At 52.5% G+C, this 26,025-nt stretch overlaps 1 protein-coding gene across 2 annotated transcripts in view; it reads left to right on the top strand.

Annotated features, from left to right (window-relative positions):
• The window catches only part of STX1A (syntaxin 1A), a 62,112-nt gene that overhangs the window by 24,912 nt on the left and 11,175 nt on the right, over positions 1-26,025 (top strand). For both annotated transcript variants that reach the window (XM_054167115.1, XM_009903336.2), the window contains 2 exons: positions 19,260-19,334; positions 22,062-22,135. In XM_054167115.1, coding sequence (XP_054023090.1) covers positions 19,260-19,334; positions 22,062-22,135 — 149 coding nt within the window. The remainder of the gene's footprint in view (positions 1-19,259; positions 19,335-22,061; positions 22,136-26,025) is intronic.

Raw genomic sequence — 26,025 nt, forward strand, 5'->3', positions numbered from 1 at the left:
AGCTTTGGAGCAGGCTGCCCTGGGAGGTTGTGGAGTCTCCTCTGCAGAGATTCCAAACCCACCTGGGCACTGTCATTCTGGGCAACCTGCTGTGGATGACCCTGCTTTAGCAGTGGGGGGTGGAGTAGGTGATCTCCAGAGGTCCCTTCCAACTCCTGTGGTTCTGTAGTTACAGTCTGGTAAGGCAAGAAAAGTTATTCTTAGGGGAAGGTTTGGAATCTAATCCTGTTCCTTTTTTAAGAGGTAGTTAACACCTTGCTGCTGTATATTTGATTGAATTGCTGCAGCAATCAGGGGTTGGAGCATCCTTCCAAATCTTTTTAGGGCTTGTTTTGGGAGAAAGTATTCACACCGAGAAGATCTCCTATTTCCCCCCTGAGCCCCCCTCCCTCAATCCCTCCCTTTTATTGCCTCGCCACTCCGCCCACCCTCAGCATGCAGCTCCTGCCCACTCTCCCGACACGTCGCGCCAGCCCCCGAGCTCTTCGGGGCTCTTCCTGCCGCACTCCTCCGGCTCCCGCGGGTTTGATCCCGGGGGGCTGCTCCCTGCCCGGCCCCTCCTCGGCGCTGCCGGGATCGGGATGCGCATCCCGCGTTGGCGTCTGGATTCCTCAGCAGCTGCGGGCGGGGACGGGGGGGGAGCTGGGAATGGCGATTTCCCTGCAGCCCCGGAAGATGATTAATCGCCACATGGGGGTTTGCTGCCCATTTGCCGTTAATTGGGAGCCCTGCGGAGAGCTGCGTGGTGGGGGATCTGCCTCCTGGCAAATGCCTGGGAGCTGCCGGTTCGGAGCGGTGCTGCTCTGGCAGCTGCCAGCTCCTGCCCGCCCAGGCAGAGCCTTGTTGTCTGCACAGAGCCAGCTCCCTGCCCAGTCCGGGAGCATTCTCCCCATCAGCAGAGGTGGCCTGATGTTTGATGAGGACGTTGGAGCACCCACAGGTAGATCCGGGCTGTTCGTCCTGCCTTTGGGGGCCGCTGCTCTTCAGCCCTGCTCCTGCGTGTGCAGACGTCTGCACAGGTGCCTGTCAGTGTTCCCATGGCCATCCACCAGGTCTCCCATGGCCTGTGTGTGGACATGCATACAGGTGCTCACTGGCCCTGCTGCCTGCATGCCAGTCACCCAGCCTAGACATCCATGGCTCATTATTAGATACAACTATGGCCTCAGATTTCCCAAGCTGGGCATTGTTTGTGGCCAGGAGCTGATCAAAAACTTGTTTAGGAACTTGATATTTGGTTTTGTTTCCACTTGTGAGGGTCCTAGGGAGACTGAGCCCCCCCCCCAATCCATCCTCATGTCTGTGCTGGTATTGGGGACTGCCCTGACTCAGGTGTAGGACCTTGCCCTTAGCCTGGTTCAGCTTTATGAGGTTCTCACAGACCGACTGCTCCAGCCTCTCCAGGTCCCTCTGGGTGTCACCCCTTGCCTCCAGCATATCAACTGCACCACCTGCAAACCTGCTGAGGCTGCACTCAGTCCCCCTGCCTGTGTCCTTGATGAAGATAGGGAATAGTTTTGGTCCCAGACGTGGACACCATTTGTTTACAGGTTTCCACTTGCACCTTGAGCCACGGAGTGCACTCTTTGGACACAGCCATCCAGCCAATCCCTTATCTATCCATAGCCCATCCATCAAACTCATATCCTTCCAATCCCAGTTCCTCCAAGCTTCCCCTGACTTTCCCTCTGGCGACAGCTCTGCTTCTGCATAGCTCCCTTCAGCTGTGATTCAGCAGTGGTGCTGGAAGCTGTCTTGCCTACGCCAGCGTCTCGCTGCTGGATGGAACCTCCAAGGTCATGGCCAAGCTCACCTTTGCTGTCAGTGGTGGCTGCAAGATGTGCCACAGCCATCAGGGCCCTTGTGGTTTTCTGGAGCACTGTTGGCCAGCTGGTGACTCTCTCCCTGTGCTGAGAGGAGAGGGACAGTGCCCTACCCACAGTCTGGCAGAGTGGATTCAGCCAGCTTCCAGCAAGCAGTGAGGTGAAACATCTACAGTGAAACAACACAGGAGAGGAGTCCTTCCCACCACCCACTGCCAGGACAGTGAGTTTTCTCAATGACTTCTTGAAAGTCAGGCTTTCCTTTGTCCTTCCTGTGCTTCCTCCACCACAGGATGATAGGACAAGGGGCAATGGTTTTAAACTAGAGCAGGGTAGATTTAGACTGGACGTTAGGAAGAAGTTCTTTACTGTGAGGGTGGTGAGACACTGGAACAGGCTGCCCAGAGAAGTTGTGGATGCCTCATTCCCTTTAGTGTTTAAGACCAGGCTGGAAGAGGCTTTGAGCAAGCTGATCTAGTGGGAGGTGTCCCTGCCCATGGCAGGGGTGGTGGAGCTGGGTGGTCTTTAAGGTCTGTTCCAACTCAAGCCATTCTCTTTCTCCTCCTGCCAGTTTCTGTGGGTCTGCTGGAGAGAAATGTTTTCTGAGGACAGGCAGCATCAATCTTGAGCTTGCTTTTGATGCTAGCAGAGCCTGCTTAATAGGTTTAAGCTCCTTGCAATCTAGCACCATTAATGAGTTTGCAGGCCCCACAGAGGTGGAGCAGAACTCTGTTTTCCTAATCAAGTTATCAGATTATTAGCAAAAATGCAAATAAAAGAGCTGCTCCGGTTGCAAGTAAAAAGAAATGCTGTCTGGAGACACTCTCTGTTGTGAGCACCACGCAGCAGATAATGGAGGATCAGCCAAGGCCAAGTAATTGTCAGAGAAAGAAGATAAAATGCAGCTGGGATGTGGCCTCCTCTGATTTCTGGCCTGGGGCTCTCCCATGAAAGATATATTTTTTTTTGTCTTAATTGCATGAAGCTGTAGATGTTAGAAGCAGTTATTGAGCCACTTCATGAGTCTACCCTACTGGTAGAGGAGCTCATGAAGAGTTAATGGATGATTAATTAGCTTCGAGGTAAATAATTAATCAACTGGTGTAGAATCCAACAGGCCAGAACGTGGTTTCTGCTCTGTAAATACTGATGTGCACACAGCTGAAGACTGTCTTGTGCAGATATTATTTATTACTTGCCTCCAGCCCTTTGCAAACCACTTCTTTTGTGCACTTCTAACAAGAAGAGTGATCCATCATTCCTTGCTCAGATAACTGCCAGAGAATGTCATGGCTGGGAGTGGCACTTAGGTAGCACCATTCTGACCTGTAAAGCTAAAATAACTCCACATGGGAAGGTAAGTGTAGCTCCTGTCCTCTTTAGAAGCACAACACTGAGGAATAGAGGAGATGAAGACCTCCCTAGTGTCCCTGTGCTGGTGCCCAGAGGCAGGCTGTGGAAATGGGGGCACTGTGTCTGCAGTGCTGATGGTTGTACAACTTGGTCATCAGCAAGAAGAGAAGTTGTGCAGCACAGAGGTGAAACAATGCTGAGACTTTGCACTTGGTGGTGGAAAAGGCTTCACCTGGGAGGAGAAGCATCTCTGCTCTTCTGTTTTGAGCTCTCAAGCTCTGGTTGCTGTTGGCTGAGGAGGGGTTGTCCAGTACCTTGGGTACCAAGTCTAACCAGGTTATGTCAGTAAGGGTGAGAAGACTTTTATCCAGGACAAGGTGAGAGCTGCAAGGAGGAATGCAGGAGGAGTGAGAATTGCAGTTATTCATTAGCATTCATTGACTAGTGTTACTCCACTTTTTCTTTACAGCAAGGGATCTCCAGACCAGATTCACTCTGCCTTAGAGAAAAGCCCCAGTGTTCTGCCATAGAATCATTAAGGTTGGAAAAGACCTCTTAAGGCCATCCAGTCCACTCATCCCTGTGCTAAAACATGGCTGTTCCCTGTTTCAGGCAGGCACAGATGTAGCCTGCTTGTGGGAGGTTTTGTACACACTCAGTTGTCCTCAGAGCCCTTCTGTTTTCCCCTGTGTCCCTCAGTCAGAGTTGAAGGCCATGAGGAGATGCATTGACCTGAGAATTTCCTTTGCCACCTGCTGCCCAGACCTGGCTGCTGTCCTGTCTCTCATCCCTGCCACCCAGCATGCTGGTGACTCAGAGAGCTAGAAGGCTGTCCCGTGGTGGATCACACACAGCAGAGTTTTAAGGGGTTGTTGGCATGCTTGGCAAAATGGGCCACTGTCCCCATGTGGAATACCCACCCTAACCATTTACTGACCTCATCTGAGCCAGGTCAGATCAGAAATGTTCCTTTAAAAGCTCCTGATTTTGTTTTAGTCTGTTTTGATGGAAACCATCTCCAAAGCAGCTGCTGAGTGTGTGTGCCTGCATGCAAGGGTATGTGTGCCATTTCCCAAACCCCAAAGGCTTCTTTCTTGGCATTCTCATAGCTGTCACCTCCTTGACCTCAGTCTGAGCCTGCTGTGGAAGCCTTTCCCTCTTAGATCTAGTCAAAAGTCCAAGTGTTGAAGCTTCTTCCTCTGTCCCTCTTATCTGCAGCCACAAAAGGGAACAGCTCTTGGGGAAGGTTTTGATGGACAACCATCAAATCCTGATGTGCAGGCTTGAGTCTCTGGCAGTCCCAGCCTTTCTGTAGTACCATGATGTGGAGCCATCACTTGTTCCATCCCTGTGCTCGATGCTTTGGCTGTCATTTGGCTTTTTAATGCAAAGTGGAAAGGTTTAGAGTTGCATTAATATTTCAAAGACTGTAGTAAACAGTGGGGCTGTTACATCTGGATGGGTGGTGTTGAAGGGTTTCAAGTTCACTGATTTTTTTCTATCTTCAGCTCCTAATTTCTGCTTCAAACAATTATTGGTCTTTAAATCTCTTCAATTAAGTGCCATCTTAAAAAATTGAATCATAAAAAGGGCTCAGCAGAGCAAAAACTTCAACCTCAACCTCACATAAAGAGCACCTGGGCTCAAGAAGAAGCCAGCCCCTTGAGGAGTCTCTGAAGCTCTGAGAGCAGTTGGGTCAGCTGAGTGTGCATTAGCATTTATCTGGAGCAGAGAGGCAAAGGTGAGAAGACATCACAGTTTGTTTCTGTGGTTGCTGCAATTAAAGAGTGGCTAGAAAACCACAAGTTTCTCCTAAAAAAGTTTCTGGGTCAAAAGCAGAGCAGGGCCAGACTTGCTGGATGGTTTCTTCTATGCTTGCTTAGCCTTTGCCTTGCTGGAACAACATGTGATGCTGCCTTGCTCTTCCCAGCTGCAGGGTACTGCTGCTCCCAGACAGCCAGGTCTTCTCTTTGAAGCTTTTCCATTGAAGAACCCAGACTGAAGTTAAAGTTCTCTTAGCTGGCCAAAGCCACTGGTGAGAAACTGCAGCTGGTGCGACCTCCACCAGTCCTTTCCTTTCTTGTTCCTTTTAGCACAGTGAGAAGCTTTGGAGAAGAGGTGGTAGTGTGGAGACTTGAAAGGCAGCTTCTTTCTATAGGGAGGCACAGCAGTGAGAGACAGGCACTGAATCTGCCCTCCTGATGCAGGCAGCAACACTCTGTGTGGTGGGGAACATCTTCCTTCTTGTACCTCGGCTTGGAAGGAGCGCTGGAGCCTCCGCATGGCTTCTTGTCACCCCACCTACCGTTTTCTGATGAAAGACAATTCAAACTTCTTGTTGATTCCCAGAATTTTGGGGCCAAGGACCTGCTGAGCACAAGGTCACACCTGCAGAAGCATCAGCCTGTGATGGTGGCAGAGGATGACACTTTGCGTGTGTGATCCTAAGCTGAGGAGCGCTCGTGAAGCGGTTGGGAATGATGCGAGCGGTCACGTTTTGTTTCATTGAGAGCTTAGAGGGTTTGAATTGTGGAGGAAAAAAAAAAAAACAACAACCCATGCCTTCAGAATGCTTTTTTAGGTAAGCAGGCTGGGTGTGTGTGAGAGAGAAGTTGGGGTTTTCTCTGCAGGTGGTGCAGGCTCAGAAGGAGGCAGCCGAGCGGCTCGTGCGTCTTCGACCCAAGGCAGGAATTAGGACACTTCTGTGCAAGGCATCTTAACGTCTCTTACAAATGCTACAGCTATAAGAAGAGCCTTATTCTTGGCATCCATCTGGGTTCTTGCAGAGCTGGTGCTTAGACTGGGTAATGGCATCATGTGTGGATTATATATCTCACCATGACCAAAAGGAATCTGGAGCTCCCAATCTGGGAGATAATTCTGTACCTTGAGAGTACTGCAAGGGCTTTTAATAGCTGATGGTGCTACAGGGAAGCAGCCTGGTGGGAAAGTGATTTGAAGAATGCAAGCAGAACATCACCCACCTTGTTTTCCCCTGAGTTTTAAAGAAGATCCTGCTTAGCAGCTCCACTTCTGCCATGGTGGTGCCATGTCAAATGGAGCTGTTGTTCAGTTTCATGTGAAAAAAGTGCTAAAAGGAGTCCTCAGCATATGCCAGCAGAGCTTCAGTTCTGTGGTGGGCCCTTCTCTGTACCAGCTCTGAGCAGGGTGTTGCTCATAGCAGCTGAACCCTGGGGAGCCCCTGCTCTGTCACTAGAGAAGCTCTGAGCTGCTTGTTTTCTTCAGCAGCTTGAGGTGAAGGAACCTAACTTAGCTGCAGAAAGGCTTCCCGTGGGGACCAGCCTCTGCCCTTGTCTGAACACACCCCTGGTGGGAAGGTCGTGACTGATGTGGGTGGAGCAGCTGGGAATAGCTGATGCTCTCTGGTCATAAGCAACAGAAGGAAATGGAAAGAAATCCCTGATTTTGTGATTGAGGGGATTGGTTATGTGAAAAACCCGAGTTCTCATGATGGAAGCAGGCTTTTGTGAGCCCTTGGTGGTGTCTTCTTGCAGACAGCTGCTTCAGCACTCCTGGCAGTGGGGAGTTCTGATGCTGAGGCATGAGCCCACCTGGATCTATTCCTAGCAAGGGGACCATGATGTGTGGCTGTCAGGGTCGGAGGCTGGAGGCTTCATCTGCTGCGTGGCACCTTCTGCAGTGCGGGGACAGACGGTCTCACCTTGCCTTGGCAGGAGGGAGATGCTGCAAGAACTGGGAAGAGCTTTGGAATGAGCTATTAAAACTTCACAGGCTCCTAATGTGGAATAATTAATGCTAAGAGGAAATGGGCTTGTCCCAGCTGAGATCCTGGGTGTGCCAGATGGGAAACTGCTCTCAGTGCCAGTGTTTGTCTGTGTCTGTGATGAAAGGCAGTGCCAACCTTGCCCATCACTGCTCTGGGTGGTGTTTTCAGTGTGAAACTGCTGGAATTTTTTGTCAGGAAGCATTACAGAGATTCACACCATCAGAGCCATTGGATGTTGCATCCTTCTTGCTGCATATTCTGAGTTATTCCATATTGCTGTGGTGTGCAGCTGTCTGGGGAAGGAGATGAAGAGCATCACGTGTTGCTGGACATGACCAGCTACAACATGCAGAGCAAAAGGCAGCTGGTTTGTTTAGTCACCCTTGGGTGGGGGCTTGGCTGGACTTTCTAAGCAATTGGTGTGGGGTCAGGCAGAACTGTGGTGCTGCCAGGGCACCCCTATGCTTTGAGCTGTGGTATTTGTCCTGCTTCACCCCCTGCTGATTTTGGTAACTTGACTTTGACAAAGGAGGTTGTCCAGAAGATGAAAGTCTTGGTATAAGGGCAGGGTGAAGACTAGCCAGCTCTTTGGTTTTCAGCATTTCCTCCTTGTAAGGTGAAAGCAGATTGTAACAAAGATGATCTTCTCCTGGGCTCTGGAATCTCCTTCTGGAAGGCATTTTCTGTCACTCTTGAACAACTTCTACTGCTAATGCCACCTTCCCGCTCTGTTGAGTCTTCTCCCATCTGCTTCAGCTAGTCTCCAGATGAGAAAGCTCCCTTTGCAAGCTGGTCCCTCCCTTGGGAAGGGTCTAAACAGGGGATTAACTATCCACAGACTGCAGGAAGCAGGCACCCAAGCATTAGTGGACAGCAGCTACTTGCAGCAAATTGGATTAACTAGATCTTTAGCTGAGATTAGGTAGCATTCAGACTGCTGGGTGGGAGGAGAGGGGGCAGCTTTTCCATGGGCCAGCACCCCCATGCAGTGATCAGGCAGCATGTCCAGCCCTCCCTTGGGTGAATTCCTGCTTTCTGACTTCTGTTACACTTGATTTTTCCCTTGTCAGGGAAAAGTGGAAGTGCTGGTGGGGTGCAGGGTCAATGTTATGCTCAGAAGTGGGTTCACAGCCCCTTGCTGTGTCTGCACTGTCCATCCTCAGCATGGTGCCACACTGAGCGCAGGGAGGAAGTTTTCTACCCAAGTCCTGCTCACATTTGCTGTTTCCTAAGGAGGAAACAAAAAAAGGTCTTTGTTCCCTGCCACAAATCATCCAGCCATTGGCTGCTGCTTTCTTCGCTGGTTCTCATCTAACCTCCTCCCGGCGCCTGAGCGGATACAAGGTCCTGGAGTTGCACTGGGCCATTAGATTATTGTTCTCCATGGGAACCAGCTGAGATTTGTCCTTTTTCAGTATGCCTGTAATTGAATTTTTAGCCTGGTTTTGTGGTTAATCAAGTGTGTCTTTAAATCAGATAGGTGAAGCAAGCACAGCTCTCCTGTGCCACCTCTGTGAGCTGCTGAGTGGATATCCCTCCAGCCTGCAAGCTCTTAATGAAAATACTGAGCTGAACTCGACCCAGGAGTGATCCTGCATGGCACTCATTCATCATTTTTCCTCCCAATCTGACTCCAAATCTTTAATCATCTGGTTCCTGAGTCCAGGCTGGTGGTGTGGCTGTGATATACTCCTAGGTCCCTGCTTGGCCATGCAGGGAATCAAAGACATGCTCTCCTTCCTGCTTCTCCTGCCTTGCACATTTTGCTTTGATTAAAACCTTCACCTACCCTGAACCTAATTTTGCTCCTGAGCTGTGTTAGAGCTACCCCACTGAAATGTGCTCAGTAGCAGTGCTTTTTTTCCACATCTGCGCCAGCTGGAGGTTTCTGAGCATTGTCTGTTGCTCACTGAGAGGTAGAGTTGGGCTTTGCAGTCTTGGAGGAAAACGCTGGTGTCACCCCTTGGTCTCCTCTTCTCCAAATTAAAGAGACCCAGCTCCCTCAGCCTTTCCCCATAAGGGAGGTGAAGACTTTGCTGCCACTTGCATGGGGTTGCCCTGCCACGGGGCAGCAGGGAGAAGCAGCAGGGGCTTCAACTGCACAACAGTGAAATTGTGAAGAGATTATTTCAGCCTGCAAAGGAGGAGACAGGGAGTGGTGGTTGGGCAGCCAGCTGCCAGCAGCAGATGCTTCAGGCAGAGCTGGGTAATGAGGTTCGGGTGAGCCGTGCTGCCAGTGGGGAAGGCAAATCCTGGCAGAGAAAGGAATCTGGAGACTGAAGTGGCAGGGGAGGGTGAATTCCGGCGTGTGGAGACGGAGCAGCCTGGGAAAGCCGTAATTATGGGAGAGAGAGAGCAGGAGCAAGACAAATCTGATGTGGTGGGAGGAGGGCAGCTTTGGAGGAGGCTGCTGAGATACGGGGCAGGGAGGGAATGGGTGAGATGGGGCCGAGGAGGAAGTCTGGGGAGGAAAAGCCTCAGAACAGGCTGCCCAGGACAGTGATGGAGTCACTGTCCCTGGAGGGATGAAAAGCCATATAGATGTGGTGTGGAGGGACATGGATTAATGGTAACCTGGTTGTGCTGGATTACCAGTTGGACTTGATGATCCTAAGGTTCTTTTCCAACTTGAACTAAGTCTGGATGATCCTGTGACCACCATGAGACAGTGCACAAAAATATTTCCTATGCAAGAGCTGAGGAGGGCAAGTGAGTCCTTGGCAGCTGCTCTGTGCAATCCCAGACCTGCATCCATCCATCCTGCTTTCCCTTTGCTTTGTGCGCTGCCTGAGCACATCCCTGCACTGCTCTGCAGTGATTTTGGAGGGTCTCTGCTTGTTCAAGCTGTGCTGTTTCATCTTCCTTACTAAGGACAAGTTGTATTTTTCTTCCCTTCCTCTCACTGTTCCCAGCTTCTCCATCTTCATTTTGAGCAAAGGCAACGTGCCCTTCCCTGAGGGCTGCCGAGCGAGGACAGCGAGGGGGCGTTTGGGGAGGCGAAGCAGGGATCCAGCAGGGTTTGCTGGTCACGGTGGGTCTCTTGCTTTTGGGATTCCCTGCTCCCTCCTCTCTTTTAACGAGCGCTGTGCAAAAGGCGGCTGGTGACACGTCGGTGACGCCGGTGGCTGACGCCGTGCCGGGGGGGAGTGGGAGGCTGGAGCGAGCGTGCCGGGGAGCACGTCGGCACTGCCTGCCGCGGCTCCAGCTCCCGGGGCTGCCCGGTGCTGCCCGCCGCTCCCCGCCGGGCTTTTACCAGCTCGGGCAGCGAGGATGGGCAAGGATGGGAAGAGCTCACGGGCAGCAGCACCTCCAGCAGGGGCTGGAGGATGGGGAGATGCTGAGTGAGGGTGGCAGGAAGGGCTGTTCACAGGCTGCTGATCTTGCCCTGTGTGCGGAGGGTGGTCCCTAGCCAGCAGCGGGTGTGAGCTCTTGCTCCTGAGCCAGGTCGGGGGGAAGTTCTTGATTAGAAACAGTTTGCTTCCAATTTTTGTAAATGAAGACACCAAAGAGCTTGGCAGCAAGGCAGGCTCGGGATGGGGATGGTGGAAGCAGGCTCAGCCCCAGTGTGTGTCTTGCTTGAAGGCATGGAGCTGCCTTGCTTTTATCTTTGGAGATGTTGGTGCAGGGAAGGATGGATGCACCAAACTTTTGCCTGCCACAGTGGTTACCTGCTCGCCCCAACAGTGGCCCTGAGGGTCTGGGTGATGCCAGCCTCAGTGAATGAAGCCAGTTCCTGAAGATGGGGAGAGCTGGCTTTGTCCTGGAGAGTCTTCAGCAGGAGGTCAAAGGCTCTGCAGCCAGTGCCAGTACCATCCCTGCCAATGGCCTAGCAAAAATTGTTTGGGTTGAACTTAAGGAAGAAATGTTCTGTGATGAGAGTGGTGAGACACTGGCCCATGTTGCCCAGAGGAGCTGTGGATGTCCCATCCCTGGTGTCGTTCAAGGTCAGGTTGGATGCGGCTCTGAGCTACCTGCTCTAGTGGGAGCTGTCCCTGCTCATGTCAGGGGAGTTGGACTGGATGGTCTGTGATGGTCCCTTCCAATCCAAGCCATCCTGTGAACCTATGACTCTACCTGAGCAAGTGCCCAGTCCTGTGAGGTGGATTTTTTCCCTTTTTGACATTTCCCATCCCTTTCCTGCTGCCTCTTTAGTGACACTTTGTGACCTAAGCTGCCTCTAAAGCCTCCTGATAAAAACATCAATCAAGCCATGTTTTAAAAGAGAAAAATATGCTGGATGGAGCAGCAGAGGTGTCTGAATTCTTCTCTGGGTGCTTTCTGGGGCTTTATTTCTCACCTGCTGCTTTGGGTACTGATTAACACCATCTTGAAGAGTGCTTCTGCCCCAGCTGAAGCCCTGGGTGGGAGGACTTCTTTGGGTCACTTTTATCCACCAGGGCTAGAAAAGGTTCTCTTTCCAGCTCGAGGTAATACTTGCTCTTTGTCATGGAAATGTGCAACTCTAAAAATAACCTTTGCACAATTCCCTGGCTGCCTGCCTTTCAGCACAGAGCCCTGCTCCTCTTTGTCCAAATCGGAGCCCCGCATGTGATCCGCATCACCTTGTGCGCGGGGTGAAGGACTTCCCTCCTCCCGTGGACCCTGCCCTCGCTCAGGCCCTGCTTCTCCACCACCTTTTGATCTGCTTGGTGGTCAAGGCCCCTTACTGGTCCAGGCTCTGTAGCTTGGACTCATTCCCTCCTCCTGGACAGTTGAAGTAGGATATCCAGGGAACACCTGCTTTGGGGAGCAGCCGTGGTGTGCCCTGGGTCAAATAAGTGCCCATGGTGGGTCGTGCAGAAGTGGGCTTCCTTGGCAGACCTGTAGGACCTTTCCTTTTGCTCCCAGCAGAGCTGTTGTTGCCCTTGTCCAAGGGGACTGGTCCACCAGACAGGCCAGGGGTGATGTCTGATGTAGGTCCTGATGCAAGCTTGTAGCATGTGTGATGGTGCAGTCCTGTAGAGGAGCATCTGACATAGCCTGGGATGGTCAGTGGCCCTCCAGAGCTTCCCCTGCTGGACTCTGGGTTTTGGAGAGGTCCCAAACTATTTTTGTGTAAAATTTTTATGTATGTGGGGTTTTGTTAACTCAGTCTGATTCAGCTGGGGTCACATTCAGTGACTCCCTTGAAGAAAAGGGTCAGAGAAACCAGCCCTGTTCCTGGGATGGGGAGAAATTAACGTGAGCTGGGGTGGTGGTGAGCATGGTGAGGTCACCACTCTCATCCACATGATGAACACTTACCTGAGGGTGGATTAGAGCCAAGCTCCCAAAGGAGAAGAGGGTAAAAAGAGAACAATGGGTGAAGGTGCTTTAGTGTAGAGCCAGAGTACTAGGAGTAAAGCTATCAAGGCATGAGACGCATCAAGTTCAACCAGGCTAAGTGCAAGGTCCTGCACCTGGGTCAGGGGAATCCTGAGTTCCATCACAGACTAGGGGGTGGGTGGATGGATGGGTGGGTGGATGGACAGGTGAGTGGGTGGGTGGATGGATGGATGGATGGAGAGCAGCCCTGCAAAGGAGGACTGAGGGGTACTGGTGGGAAACTGCAGCACAGAAAGCCAAGCATGTCCTGGGCTGCGTCACCAGCAGCATGGCCAGCAGGTCAAGGTCAAGCTTTGCTGAGATCCTGTTCTTAATGCATCCTTGTGTTCCTTACCACTTTTCTCCAACTCCTACTTTTGGAGTTTTGCTTGAAGATTTACACTCAGTTTTCCCATATGTGACTGGCATGAGAATATTTTCCCATCCTCTAGTGGCACAGCACTGGAGGGGTGTTGGAGGGGTGCTGAAAACCCAGCAGGCACCAGCCTGAAGGGCAAGGGGGATTTTCTGTGATGTGCTTGAAGAAGGGCAGGAAGCTCTTAGCTGGCTTGGTGCATTAAATAATGGGAAATGGGAGAATAAGACAAAAAGGAGAGAAGCTGGTGAGAGGCACTTCTCCTTTTTTGGGTGCTGGGGAGAACATGTGGCATGTCCTAGGATGATTAAATTCCTGCCTTCCAACACTAAGTCAGGTTGTTGCTAAACATTTGGTATCAAAAATAGCCTCTGCTGGATCCCAGTCTACCTGAGGGTATTGATCAGGAAGTTTTCCAGGAGCTGAGTAAGATGGTGTGAGATGGAGCCTCTGCTGTTAGTGTTGATTTCCAATAAGTCTCCACATCCCTCCTGGGCATCAGGGGCTTGGGAGGTAGCACAGCCTCGATGGTTTTCTTTAGAGACAGAGAAAGGGAATGAGCTGGATAATTACTGACTGATTGATGCCACCTTGCTTCTGGGCAAAACAGTGGAGCATTTGAGGTGGGATTCGATCGAGACAATAAAAGGAGGGGAAGACAATGAGTGTGGTTCAGTGTGGTAAAAATAGACCTGAGCAGCTTCACTTGGTACCTCTGCACGCTGAGTGCCTGTGGGGGAGGGCTGGGCTTGCTCTGCTCCCCAGGAGCCCCAGCACTGCTGGCCCAGTGCACCCTGAATCCATCCTGGAGCAGCCCAGGGGTTTGTGTGTGGCTCCAGGCAGGATGGGAGTGTGCACAAAGGGACAGCTTGTGATGGCATTGAGTGCCACCTTGGAGCTAATGGGAAGGGCATTGAGAAGCTCAGAGGAGAGATGTGGGCAGGACAGGGCACTGGGAAGGAAACTCTAACCCTATCCAGGTCCTTCCCTTCCCTCTGCTGCATTGACTGCACCACTCAGCTTGGTGTCATCTGAAAATCAGCTGAGGCTGCAGATCAATCCCACTGTCTGTGGTAGCAATGAAGATATTGAGAAGTATTGGTCCCAGTGTAGTACTGCCCCTTCAGGGACACCACTTACTACACTGAGCCACTGGCTGCAGCTCTTCTGGCACAGCCATCCAGCCACTTCCCCATCCATCTATGTAGCCCACCCATCAAACCCATACCTCTCCAAATAAGAGCAAGGAAGTTGTGGGAAAACCTCTCAAAGGCCTTACAGGAGTCCAGGTAGATGATGTTGGAGTGTTTAGAAGGACTTGTAGTGATAGGCTGAGGGGCAGGGCTCTGATACTGGAGCAGGGCAAATTTAGGTTGGACAGCAGGAGGAAGTTCTGCACAGTGAGAATGGTGAAACACTGCAACAGGTTGCCCAGGGATGTGGTTGAGGCCATGTCCCTGGAGACATCCAAGATCAGACTTGATGTGGTCCTGGGCAGCAGTTGGAGGCACCATGATCTTACCGGGCACGGTGCTGAGGCTGACTGGTCAGTGGTTGCCAGCTTGGGGCTGGAGCAGCCTTCTTAGCCATTCTCCTCCCTGGTGGCTTTTAAAACAGGTTTCATTTCTGTTATTACCTTTAAATCTGTGAAATGCTCCAGCAAATGTTTCAAACAACTCCACAGATCCCTAGGAAAGATTCTCCTTGGTTTGGTCCTAGGTAGCAGACAGCTCACTGGGGCTGCCAGGTCTGGGCTTCCTCTTTGCCATTCACCTTTAAGAAGCACTTTGCATCTCATAAACATCAGTGCCAGGACAAACAGGCACAGCAGTGGTGAACTCTGAGAGACAGAGAGGAAGTTTTAAGGCAAGAGAGATTTCTTTTTCCTGAGTTTTCCCTGAAGGAACCACGGTCAGGACCTGCTTGAATCTTCCACTGGGAAAAGCTCAACCTTTGCCCAGGGGATCCTTCTGCCCAGCTTTGTCAGGAGCCTCAGCTAGGGAGGAGTTTGGAAGTGTAATTTTCGTGGTTAGGTTGGTTGGTCGTTTGCAGTGGAGAGCTGCAGGTCACAAAGAGGTGAAGGTTTGTTAATCCCAGCAGGCAGGCAGGGAGGGAACTGTGGTGGCTGAGAACCATCTCGTGTGTGCAAAGTCACCGTCACAGTGGTGCTCAGGCGTGGTGGCAGTCGCCTACAGTTAGCTGTGAAGGATGGAGGGCTGGTGCCTGCCTGCCTGCCTGCAGCTGCCCTCCTGCTTGCTGCTGGCTGCTTTGGAGGGTTGTTCCCTCCTCCTCCTCCTTTACTGATGATGGTGAACATGGTGCTGAATGTTTGGCTGCAGGCAGGAGTCCCTCCCCCAGCCTTGAAGAGTATCTGATGTGACAGCTCTGGGTGTCAGATCCTTGTGTTTGTTCCCTTTCCTGTTACATGGGGAATGCTTTTGGGAAGGTGCAAGGAAAGGGAACACAGGGAATTGGTTTTCCCTCTTTCCCAAGCAGCTGAGGCTGTGCTGGAGCTGGGTGGTGTTACCAGCCTGGGAGTTTGCCCAATTTGCTGTTGGCAGAGGGAGGAGAAAGAGCTCCTACTGCTGCCTGCATCTCTGCCTCCCCTGTAATGCCTGGACTCCCCTCCATATCGGGTCACAATGGGTCTCAGGGCTTCTTGGGGATGAAAAATGGAAGTGGTGTGCCCAGCAGGACCAGGGTAGTGATCATCCCCCTGTGCCCAGCACTGGTGAGGCTGTAGCTCAAATACTGGGTTCAGTTTTGGGGCCCCCACTGCAAGAAAAGCATTGAGGTGCTGAAGCAGGTCCAGAGAAGGGCAGCAAAGGTGGTGAAAGGTCCGGAGAACAGGGCTGGTGAGGAGCAGCTGAGGGACCTGGGGTGGTTCATCTTGGAGAAGAGGAGGTTGAGGGGAGACCTCATTGCTCTCTACAACTCTCTGAAAGCAGGTTGGAGCCAGGTGGGGGTTGATCTGTTCTCCCAAGTAACAAGTGACAAGATGAAACCAGCCTCAAGTTGCACCAGGGGAGGTTTAGGTTGGACATAAGGAAAATTGACTTTCTGTCACGTCCTAGCACAGGCTGCCCAGGGGAGTGGTGGAGTCCCCATCCCTGGAGGGATCAAAAAGCTGTGTAGATGTTGTGCTGAGGGACATGGTTTAGTGGTGAGCTGGCAGTGCTGGGTTAATGGTTGGACTTGATCTTAAAGGTCTCTTTCAGCTGAGAAGATTCTATGATATAAGGCTCAACCCCAGTCCAAAGCTTCCTTTCCTCTTGCAGGGACTGAGGACACAACCCTGTGGAGCTGGTGGCCATGGGAGCAACCCTGCTTCCCTGGTGTGCTTAGTGCCAGGAGGAGCAGAGCAGGCAATCCCAGCTTGGCTGTGGGGATCACATCTTACCCCTTCACACTGCTCTGCTTGCTGGGGTGACTCTCTGGCTGCAGCAGCAGAGGTGTTGTGGTTCTGCAGCTTCCTGTTGCTGAACATGAATGGTTAAATAGCTCTGAGTGAGTCACTTAAACAGACGCCATGGATGTGAAAATAATTGTCTGGGAAGCCTGTGCCTGCCAGGTCGCCAAGTAATCCTCGTGTGTCCTGTGACTCAAAGCCAGCCAGAAGGAGTCTTTTCTGCCTGCTGCTCAGTTGGAAATATTTGAAGGGAAGGCAGCCCAGCTGCCTGTGTCCCTCCCTCCCTCCTTCCCTCCCTCCCTCCCTCCATCCATCCATCCGTCCGTGCGGTCCTCTCCCCTTCCTGTGAGTGTCCAGCTCAGGGGGATGCTCAGCTCACGCTCACTGCTTGCTGTGGTAGCATCCCTGCAGTCCAAGCCTCAGCCTGAACTGACAGGAAGAAGGGGAAGCTGTTTCATAGAATTGAAGGTGGGTGTGGATAGGAAGGGACCTTGGTGTTCCCTGGTCCATTATACCCCCCAGCAGATCCTACTCAGACCTTCACCCAATTGCATGCTGAATATCCCTGAGGATGGACATCCCCCAGCCTCTCTGGTCCAGTGTTTGACCACCTTTGCAATGACAATTTTTAGTTCCCTAATACCTAATTTGGATTTTGTGTGTCCCATCCCCACTTGTCCTGTCCCTGTGCACCTCCAAGCTTCAGCAAGGAGCTGAAGGTCACCTCTAAGGACTAGCAAAAAGCTGAAGGTCACTTTCAAGGACCAGCAGGACGTCTGGCTCCAGCTTCTCTCCACCCTCTGGCTGGGTAGTTATAGGCAGCAGTAGGAACCCCCTTTGCTTTCCCCATTGCAGGTGAATGAGCCCAGCTCTTGGCCTGTCCCCATGCTGGTGACAGCCTGTTGTCCCTCACACTCCTGGGTCTTTGCTTCCCATTCAGCTGACCCCAGCCTATCTGGGTGCAAGCCCAGGCTGCTTTGTTTCTTTGAAGAAACTTCTTCACTGAAAGGCTTCTCAGAGACTGGAATGGGGTTCCCCAGGGAGGTGGTTGAATCCCCATCCCTGGAGGTGTTTAGAATGGAACAGGAATGGAATGGAATAGGAATAGAATTAACCATGTTGGAAAAGACCTTTGAGATCATCGAGTCCAACCCAGCACCATCTAATCAACTAAACCATGGCACCAAGCACCCCATCCAGTCTCTTCCTAAACACCTCCAGTGATGCTGACTCTACCACCTTCCCTGGGCAGCACATTCCAATGGCCAATCTCTCTTTCTGTGAAAAACTTCTTCCAGCCTAAACCTCCCTTGGTGCAGCTTGAGACTGTGTCCTCTTGTTCTGGTGCTGGTTGCCTGGGAGAAGAGACCAACCCCCACCTGGCTGCCACCTCCCTTCAGGTAGTTGTAGAGAGCAATAAGGTCTCCTCTGAGCCTCCTCTTCTCCAGGCTAAGCAACCCCAGCTCCCTCAGCCTCTCCTCATAGGGCTGTGCTGCAGACCTCTCCCCAGCTTTGTTGTGGTGCTGAGGGCCATGGTTTAGCACCAGCCTTGGCAGAGTTAGACAATGGTTGGACTCAAAATGACCCTAAAGGTCTTTTCCAACTGAAACAACTCAATGATTCTTCGATTCCTTAATATGAGTGCTTTTGAGAACATGGGAAAGAGAAGTAATTAGCCACTTAAGTGGGAACTGAGACTGAAAGCATGCCCTCCCTTTCCTTGTTTTCTCTAGCAGGGAGGTCATTGTACATCCCCCAGCGACGCCGCGGTGTTGGCTCCCTCGGGAGCGAAGCTATCACAGCCCTGTTGGTTTCCTCCTTCCCCCAGCAGTGCTGGAGCTCTTAGCTCTGAGTCAGGAATGTGTTCAGCTGTCGATAGGATGTGACCTTCCCCCAGCACGTTCCCATCATCATGATTTGCTAATTATGCCTGTGACTGGCAGCTGGGAGCGTACGGCACCGGAGCTCCCACAGCCGTGGGGATGACTCAATGTGCCTAGAGTCTATTCAACAAAGTTTTATTCAATTAAGTCCTGATCTCATCAAAACCAAGAAGGGAGCATTAGTGTGGCAGCGTTTCCCAGAAATCACATTTGAAGGGCAGGTGGTTTGTGCTTGCTTTACTATGTGGATCTGGAGATGCTGCAACGTGCTGGCATCACCGCTGAGCTTTGGGGCTGGCATGGTTGGGGCACAGTGACATCCCTGGCAAGCCAGCTGGGCTGCCACAAGGCCATGGGTGAGCACAGGGTGTTTGGTATGACCCAGCCTTTTTACAGCTCCACAGCATGAAGGGCTGCTGCACTGGCAGAGCATGGTTGAGTACCTGAGTGCTGGGCATGGGTGCTGTGCCCAGAGGGGTTGGTGCAGCAGTTTCTGAAGCACAGGGTGGCAGAGGTCACACCTCCATGTCTTGCCTTCTTCAAGGACACTCTGGTTTGTGGGAGAAGGAACCTGGCTGAGAGTAGAGGCTCATTGAGTGGTTTGGGTTGGAAAGGACCTTAAAGATCATCCAGTTAAACTCCCCTGTATTCAGCAGGGACATGTCCCACTACATCAGGTTGCCCAAAGCCCTGTCCCACCTGACCTTGCAAGCTTCCAGGGGTCTGGCCTCCACGCTCAGCAGGGCTCTTCTTCCAGTGAGAGCTATGCACAGGTTGTGTGGGGTGCCTGTAGGGACAGGGAGGAAGGGACTTGCTTGTATTTGGCCTTGTATGCAGCCCCTGTGCCTCTGCCTGTTGAAACACAAGAACTGCTTTACCCCCTCCCACCACTGCTGGGCTGCTTGGAGCCATTCCTGAGACATGGGCTGTGGCACTAGGGAGGTTTCTAAGGAGGTTTATGGCCATTTCAGCCCCTACTTTTCTGCCCAAAGCAGCAAATTCAGCCTGGGGAGTGACCACACACACACTGTCTATCACTCAGGGGTTGGCAGACTGACCTTTTCTAACACTCTGGGGAAGGCTGGCTGGCGTTGGCAGTGCCTTGAGGAGATCAGCCCTTGGTGAGCAGAAGGTTGTTGGGGCAGAGTGGGGGTTCCCAGCTCCTTGCTTGCTCAGCCAGCAGCAGGGCTCTTTCCAATCTCAGGACTGTGAGGAGAATCCAATGGAAGGCATGGGGTGGAAGTGCTCCCAGTCTGGAGTTGGGAGTGCTCACAGCTCTGGTCCCCACGTGCTATGGGTCTGAGCAGCAGTTTTTAGCAGTGTCCCCAATGCACCCATGTTTGCTTTTTTTCTTTCTGGCCAGAAACAAAGGAAGAGCTGGAGGAGCTGATGTCTGACATCAAGAAGACAGCGAACAAAGTGCGCTCCAAGCTAAAGAGTGAGTACTTGCCTGCGGTGCTGCTGCGGGGCAGGGAGAATTGCTGCCCTGGGTCCTGCTCTCTGGAGCAGGTGGTGGAGAAGAAAGGGGCTGTTGGCCTCAGGGAAGGTTATCCTGTCCCATCAGCATGCCCTGTTGTCTTGGTGTGCCTCCACCTTGGGCAGTGCAAGGACACAGCACTGCTAAGGTGGCCGTTAGGCTCCATCGTTGGAAGGGTCAATCAATCTCTTTGACAAGCAGGGATTGACAATGTGGCTGTCAGCCCACCGTGGCTTGGATGAGCCCAGGACCCAAGGTTGGACCACAGGGGATTTGGAGGGTCAGTCAGGACAGCAGTGTCTGGTGGCAGGTCGTGCTGGTGCAGCTCAGGTTTGCCTGCAGTGGTCGTTGGACATCAGAGTAGGATTTGGTTGAAGTTGTTGCCACCTCTGGAGAGTGGGAGAGGAGCTGGTGCTTCCCCCACAGCAGCAACGTTCTTCCTAATCCCAGGGTTCTGTGGGAGCCCTGCAGGTGTGGAGCACTTAGCTACATCTCGAGCCATTAGGTTTGTCACCACTGGTGTGGCCATGTCCCAGGTCTGCCAGAAGGAGAGTTGTAACCCCCACTGTCCCTTTGTCGCCCTCCTGATCTCAGCTAGACTCAGGAAGGAGAACTTCTCTGTTTCATAGACCAAGGGATCCCTTCCCATGAACCAGAGTCCCCCCACCAGCCATGCTGGGATCCCTGGTGTCCAGATGAGGACAGGTTTTAGCCTGTGCACAACCAAAATCCTTTTCCCTAGGTGTTTTGTTCTGCCTTTTCAAGGAGCTTTGAGAAGCTGAAGGATTGCAGGACAGGCTCCAGTTTCTGTTTCCTTCTTCCAGAAAAGACTCACTGCTATCCTTTTTACCTGGAGCAACAGCTGATTAGTCCTTGTGCTTTGTCCCAGATCTCCTTGTGGCCAGGATGATCAGAGAAAGAAAACAGTGAGGCCTGATAAAAACACCATCTGCTGACGAGGAGCTGACTTCGTTAGGACAGGCATTGCTCATGCAGTGGCTAATTCTAATTACCAGCTTCTGGGGAAAATGTGATTTTATTAGTTACCATAAATGCACAATGTTTGCCAATAGTGTGCCTTGGGAACAGGGACTGGTTGGTGACGAGTGGGGAGGAAGCCCAGTTGCTGGGCAGGCAGCAGCCGCTGCACAGCGGCCGTCTGGCTGTGTGGGATGGGACCTTGCAGAGAAGTTCCCAGATACAGACATCTGCTCCAGGAGAGGATAGGAGGCAGGGCACAATTTGTGCTGATGTTCTCCAGCACTTTCTTGGCGAATGCAGTGCTGTTGGACATCCCCTGCCAGCACCACAGAGGGTTCCCCAGGCCCACAGTCTTCCTTTCAGTGCTGCTGCTCTCTGCAGCGTGGTACTGTGGGGCCAGCCTTGCCAACCAGCACACAGCAGAAACAGGGGTGTGAGCACCCATGCTGCTGGTGTCCTGCACCCTGCCCTGCTGCACTGCACACTGATGGGAATCACAGAAGCATAGAACCATAGAGTAGCTTAGGTTGGGTGGGACCTTAGAGATCATCTACTCCAACCTCCCTGCCATGAGGGTTGAGGTTCTCCACTAGACTTGGTTGCTCAAGGCCTCATCAAACCTGGTCTTGAACACCTCTAGAGAGGGGGCATCCACAGCCACTCTGGGCATCTTATTCCAGAGTCTCACCACTTTCACACTGAAGAACTCTTAAACCTACTCTTTCTCAGGCCACTGGGAGCTCCTTGGAATGGGAGGCCCCTGCTGTAGGAGGAACCTGCTGCCCTGACCTGCTCCAGTGTGGAAAGTGCTGAGGACAACCAGGCTTAGAAAGCTGGGGTGGGGGGGACACATCTGCATTGGGAATGGGGTCGTCAGCCAAACTCAAGGGATGGGTGCTCACAGCTGCTGCTCTGCACAATGACATGTGTCTCTGCCAGCCTGCTGATGGGAGCTTTCTTCCAGGCTTTTAAGATCTGTGGATTTAAGTTTTTGAGTTAGCATGTCTCGAGCTGGCCTTGAGGAGCAGGTCTGCACTGCCTGGCTCTCTGCCAGACCTCCTGCCCTGCAGCCCCATGCCTTAAACCACAGTGGGATGCTGAGCAGGGCAGCGCTTCTCCCTGCTGGATTTATGGTCTTTGGGCCAGTGAGGAATTCATCTCACTCCTGGGAGTAATTCAAAGGGCAGATCTCTGCTGCAGAGGAGTCTTCAGCAGGCTCCTTCTCTGCAGCCTGGTGGGTCCTCCCTGAGCAAGGCTGGGCAGCTGGCTGGCTGACTATTTTTAGGGTCCCTGGAGAGGTCTTGAGCATTGGTATTTTGCAGAGACATTTTTGCTCTGGGCTCCCTCCTGCTGCCTGGCCTGGCAGGGGGAGAGCAGCACTCCATTTCCTTTGAGTACCAGAAAGTGGAGATCAGACCTGAGCATAACATCAGTTTTGCACTGCAATCCTTGACCACCAGCCTGGGGGTGCCCTCAAGAGCACCGAGTCTCGGCTGGGGGCCAGGCACTGAGTGCTTGGCAGCAATGAAATGAAGCTTTGCTGCCAGTCCAGCAGCAGTTTGTGAGCTCCAGTCAGAAGCTGGGCGTTGCTCAGTGCCAGATGCTCCTCGATTCGTGGGCTTCAGTCTTTGGCAGTCCCTTTGCCAAACAATCCCTTTTCCTTCCCTGAACAGCATGAAATAATCCCTGTCCTTCTACCCCACCCAGGTATTGAGCAGAGTATTGAACAAGAGGAAGGGCTCAACAGGTCATCTGCTGACCTGAGGATAAGGAAAACTCAGGTGAGTCTCCTGGGGAGGGCAGGGTGGGAAGCGACTGCAGACAGCTGGAGGGATCCCGGGAGGTGGTGGGAGAGGAGGGCTCTGCTTGGCTTTAAAGCAGTCATGTCCTGGTCTGCAAATACTGGGCAAAGGAGTGCAGCACATTCCTGAATGGGTGAGTGGAAAAGGCAGCCTGGGGGACCTGTGGCATCAGGAGGTGCAGAGGGAGCCCTGGAGGGGACAGGGTGTGCGTCAGCTTGTGTGCGAGTCAGGGTGGGCAGAATACAGAATTAACCAGGTTGGAAAACACCTTTGAGATCATCAAGTCCAACCCAACACCATCTAATCAACTAAACCAGGGCACTAAGTGCCTCATCCAGTCTGTTTTTAAACACTTCCAGTGATGGTGACTCCACCACCTCCCTGGGCAGCCCATTCCAGGGAGGTGGTTGCTACACATCCATGTTAAGCCTCTAGAGATGATTTCGACTGGGGCAGAAGTACCCTGTGAAGCAGCAGCTCTGGGAGGAGAGCCAGGTGTCTGAACCACTGTCTTCATAAACCTGAAGCCTCTGTGTGTTTTTGCAGTGCCTGAAAGGATGGTTGGGCAGCTCACAATGAGAGCAGGGCCTGCTGCTGCAGCTGGGTGACTCACCTAAACTTTCACTTCACCTAAGAGGATGGGTGGGCTTTCAGAGAGTGCTGGGCAGCCCTGCAGCCTGCTTGCAGTGTTCTTCCCTGATGGGGCTGTGGTTGCTCCTGCACTGGGCAGCTGTTTGGCTTCCCAATCCAGAAACATCAGACTTCTGAAGGGCTGACACAACCCTTCCTCTTGTTCCCATGAAGCCACCAATAACCAGCACCTCCTTTTGATGGGTTGCTTAGCAGGGTTGTCCAGTGGTAGACACAGAAATGGGGTGCACCTCCTTCTGCATTCAGATGGCCCCAAGGCTGCATTATGCTCAGCTGGGATTACAGTCATGCTGCTTGTGCTTCTGTCTGCAGCTAAGGTGGGATGGAGCATACTGGCTCTAGAAGAGAGGGGTATGAGGGACATGGGGCTTGTCCCAGGGTCCAACAGCACACACCAAAAACTTAGAAGTACTGACCCTGGCAGTTGGTTGGGTTGCTTGACCTCTTGAAGATCTTTCCAGCCTGAATTACCTTGCAGGTCTGAGTAAATCCCCTCATATTCCCCCAAAGGCAAGAAGCAGCTACCTGGACTGCAAAGCTTCTGGCTCGTGTAGAGATGAGAGTCACTTCTCTCCTGCAAACCATTGTGTCAGGCTGTTTTGAGGGGTCCCAGTGGCAGATGATCACACTTGGGTGAAGCATCTCAGAGCAGAGAAGCAAGGCCTTGTTCTTGTGTTTTAGCAAACCTGAAATGATGAAGGCAATGGGAGCTGCCAGCGTTGCTCTTCAGCACCCAGGGGTGGGGGTCCAGGCATGGATCTGCTGCTCTTGCAGGGAGGTTACAGACAAAGACAGTTCATCACAATCCTCCTTTCTCTGAGCCCTCTGCAGTGAGGCTGGAGGAGTTTGGGTGTCAGTAGTTTATCACCTTTCCAGTCTGGGAAGCCACTGGCTCAGTCTGCCCTGCCCTGCCGCAGTCGGTGCCCAATCAATACAGCAGTGACAGTAATGGATCACCTCTGCAGAGGCAGCTCCCAGCCTGCTGTCCTCCCTGCCCTGCACCACAGCATGTGGGGCTGAGCCTGAGGCAGTGGGGAGCCATTCCTCTGCCAAACTCATCTCTGGAGCAAGCAGAAAGAGAATTGCTGGGGCAAAGGATGGTGCAAGAGGACAGCAGCAAGTCCCTCTGCTCTCCCTGGTGCTGGCTGTGGTGGGCCCAGGAAAAGGCATTACTGCTGCAGTGTCCCAGGAAACCAGAGGTGGCCACAAACTGGTGCTGTGTAGCCCAGGGCCATGAATTTGAGCAGGGTTTAGATTTGCTCTGTGTTGAAGCTCTGTAGTTCAGGCACCATCCTGGCATGTGGGAAAGCGAGATTCAGGGCTCTGCTCCACTACAGTCATGGAATGGTTTGGGGGGTAAGTGACATTCAGAGATCATCCAGTCCAGCTTCCTGCCTGAACTTCCACTGGATCAGGTTGCTCAAAGCCTCATCCAGCCTGACCTTGACCACTTGCAGGGATGGGGCACCCACAGCTTCTCTGGCAACCTGTGTCAGTGTCTCACCACCCTCATGGTACAACATTTCTTCCCTATGTCCAACCTAAACCTACTCTTTCAGTTTAAAACCAGTGCCCCTTGTCCTGTCACTGCACTCCCTAATTAAAAGTCTTTCTCTCTCTTTTTCCTAAGTTCCCTTTAAGTATTGAGCAGCTGCTATAAGGTCTCCCTGGAGCTGTCTTTTCCAGGCTGTACAACCTCAGCTCTCTCAGCCATGGACAGTCATGGAAGTGGGTGATTGTCTTCTAATTTGGTGACTTTTGAGCATTTCTCAAGGCTATGAGGGGAGAAAAGCTGCTTGGGGCTGCAGCTTGGAGCCCCTGTGTTGGGGGGCTGAGGTGGGTGATGCAGCACACTGCTCTGCTCTGGGGCTTGGCATTCTGCCCTGAGTGGTCTCCAGCTCTGGGTTCCTGCAGCTTCTTCATATTAGTGATGTGGTTTAGGGGTGGACTTGGCAGTGCTGGGTTCATGGTTCACAGGATCACAGAATGTTAGAGGTTGGAAGGCACCTCCAAAGATCATCAAGTCCAACCCCCCTGCAAGAACAGGACCATAGTGCAGGTTGCACAGGAATGCATCCAGATGAGTCTTGAAAGTCTCTAGAGAAGGAGACTCCACAACCTGTCTGAGCAGCCTGTGCCAGTGTTCTGTGACCCTCAGAGTGAAGAAGTTCCTCCTCATGTAGAAGTGGAACTTCCTGTGTTGTAGTTTATATCCATCCCCCCCTTGTCCTGCTTGGACTTGAGGGTCTTAAAGATCATTTCCCACCTAACCAGCTGCACGATTCTACCTTCCCAGGGGTGCTGGCCCCACGGTGGGACCCCGTGCCCAGTGTGCATGCTTGTGTGCACAGGTTGGGCTGGAGGCTGGGAGGTGAGCTGGGCACAGAGCAGTGCTGTGCCAGCCTTGTGGTGCTGGCTTTGCTTCTCACCATGCACTGGGGGTGAGAGGAGCTGACAGCTGTGGCAGGGCTGGCGAGCGGCGCTGCCGGGCTGAGCGGCACCGACGTGACTGTTGGAGCTGTCACCCAGGGAACAGTGTGGGCTGAGCTGGTGTGGAAGCAGGGTTTTTTTCCTGGCTTGAAGCTACACATCAGTGTGAAAACATCCCTGGCTCTTGCTTGTGTTGGTTCTGCCCTGTGCCCAGTGTGTGTGACTGGTGCGACTGGGATGTTTTGGTGCCACAGGACAGATCCTCAGCGAGGTGACTGTCTTGCAAAGGAGCTGTTGCAGCTGGCATGGGCTGTGTGTGTTGATCTTCCCTTGGGCTCCTGCCCATCCAAGGACAGGAAACAGCCCAGCTAGAAATCTGGCACCCAGGTTTGTTCCTTCTTGAGGGATCACAGCACATGGTGAGGAGGGAGTTCAGGGGATCCCAGCCTCTGCCACAGAGCAGTGCCAGCCTCATCGGGTTGCTCGTGGCCTTGTTCTTAGTATCCAGATGGATGGCAATGCCACAGGCATCATTCCATGGGTCCTCTAGGTCCCAGTCCAGTGTCTGGCCACCTTTAGGATGATTTTCTTTCCCCCTTAATATTTAACTGAAAACCTCTGTCCCCATTTTCCCCAGTGCCCCTGCAAGAAGTGTCTAGCTCCAGCTTCTTGGGGTCATTGTAGCCAGCAATAAGACCTCCTGGATTTCAGTGCGTGCTTGGGGGGAGGTTTCAAAGCCCCCTGTGGGTGCTCAGAGCTGTATCAGCTCTTTGGAAATCCAGCTTGGT

The sequence above is a fragment of the Dryobates pubescens genome, chromosome 13 (assembly GCF_014839835.1).
Source record: "Dryobates pubescens isolate bDryPub1 chromosome 13, bDryPub1.pri, whole genome shotgun sequence".
Classification (NCBI taxonomy): domain Eukaryota; kingdom Metazoa; phylum Chordata; class Aves; order Piciformes; family Picidae; genus Dryobates; species Dryobates pubescens.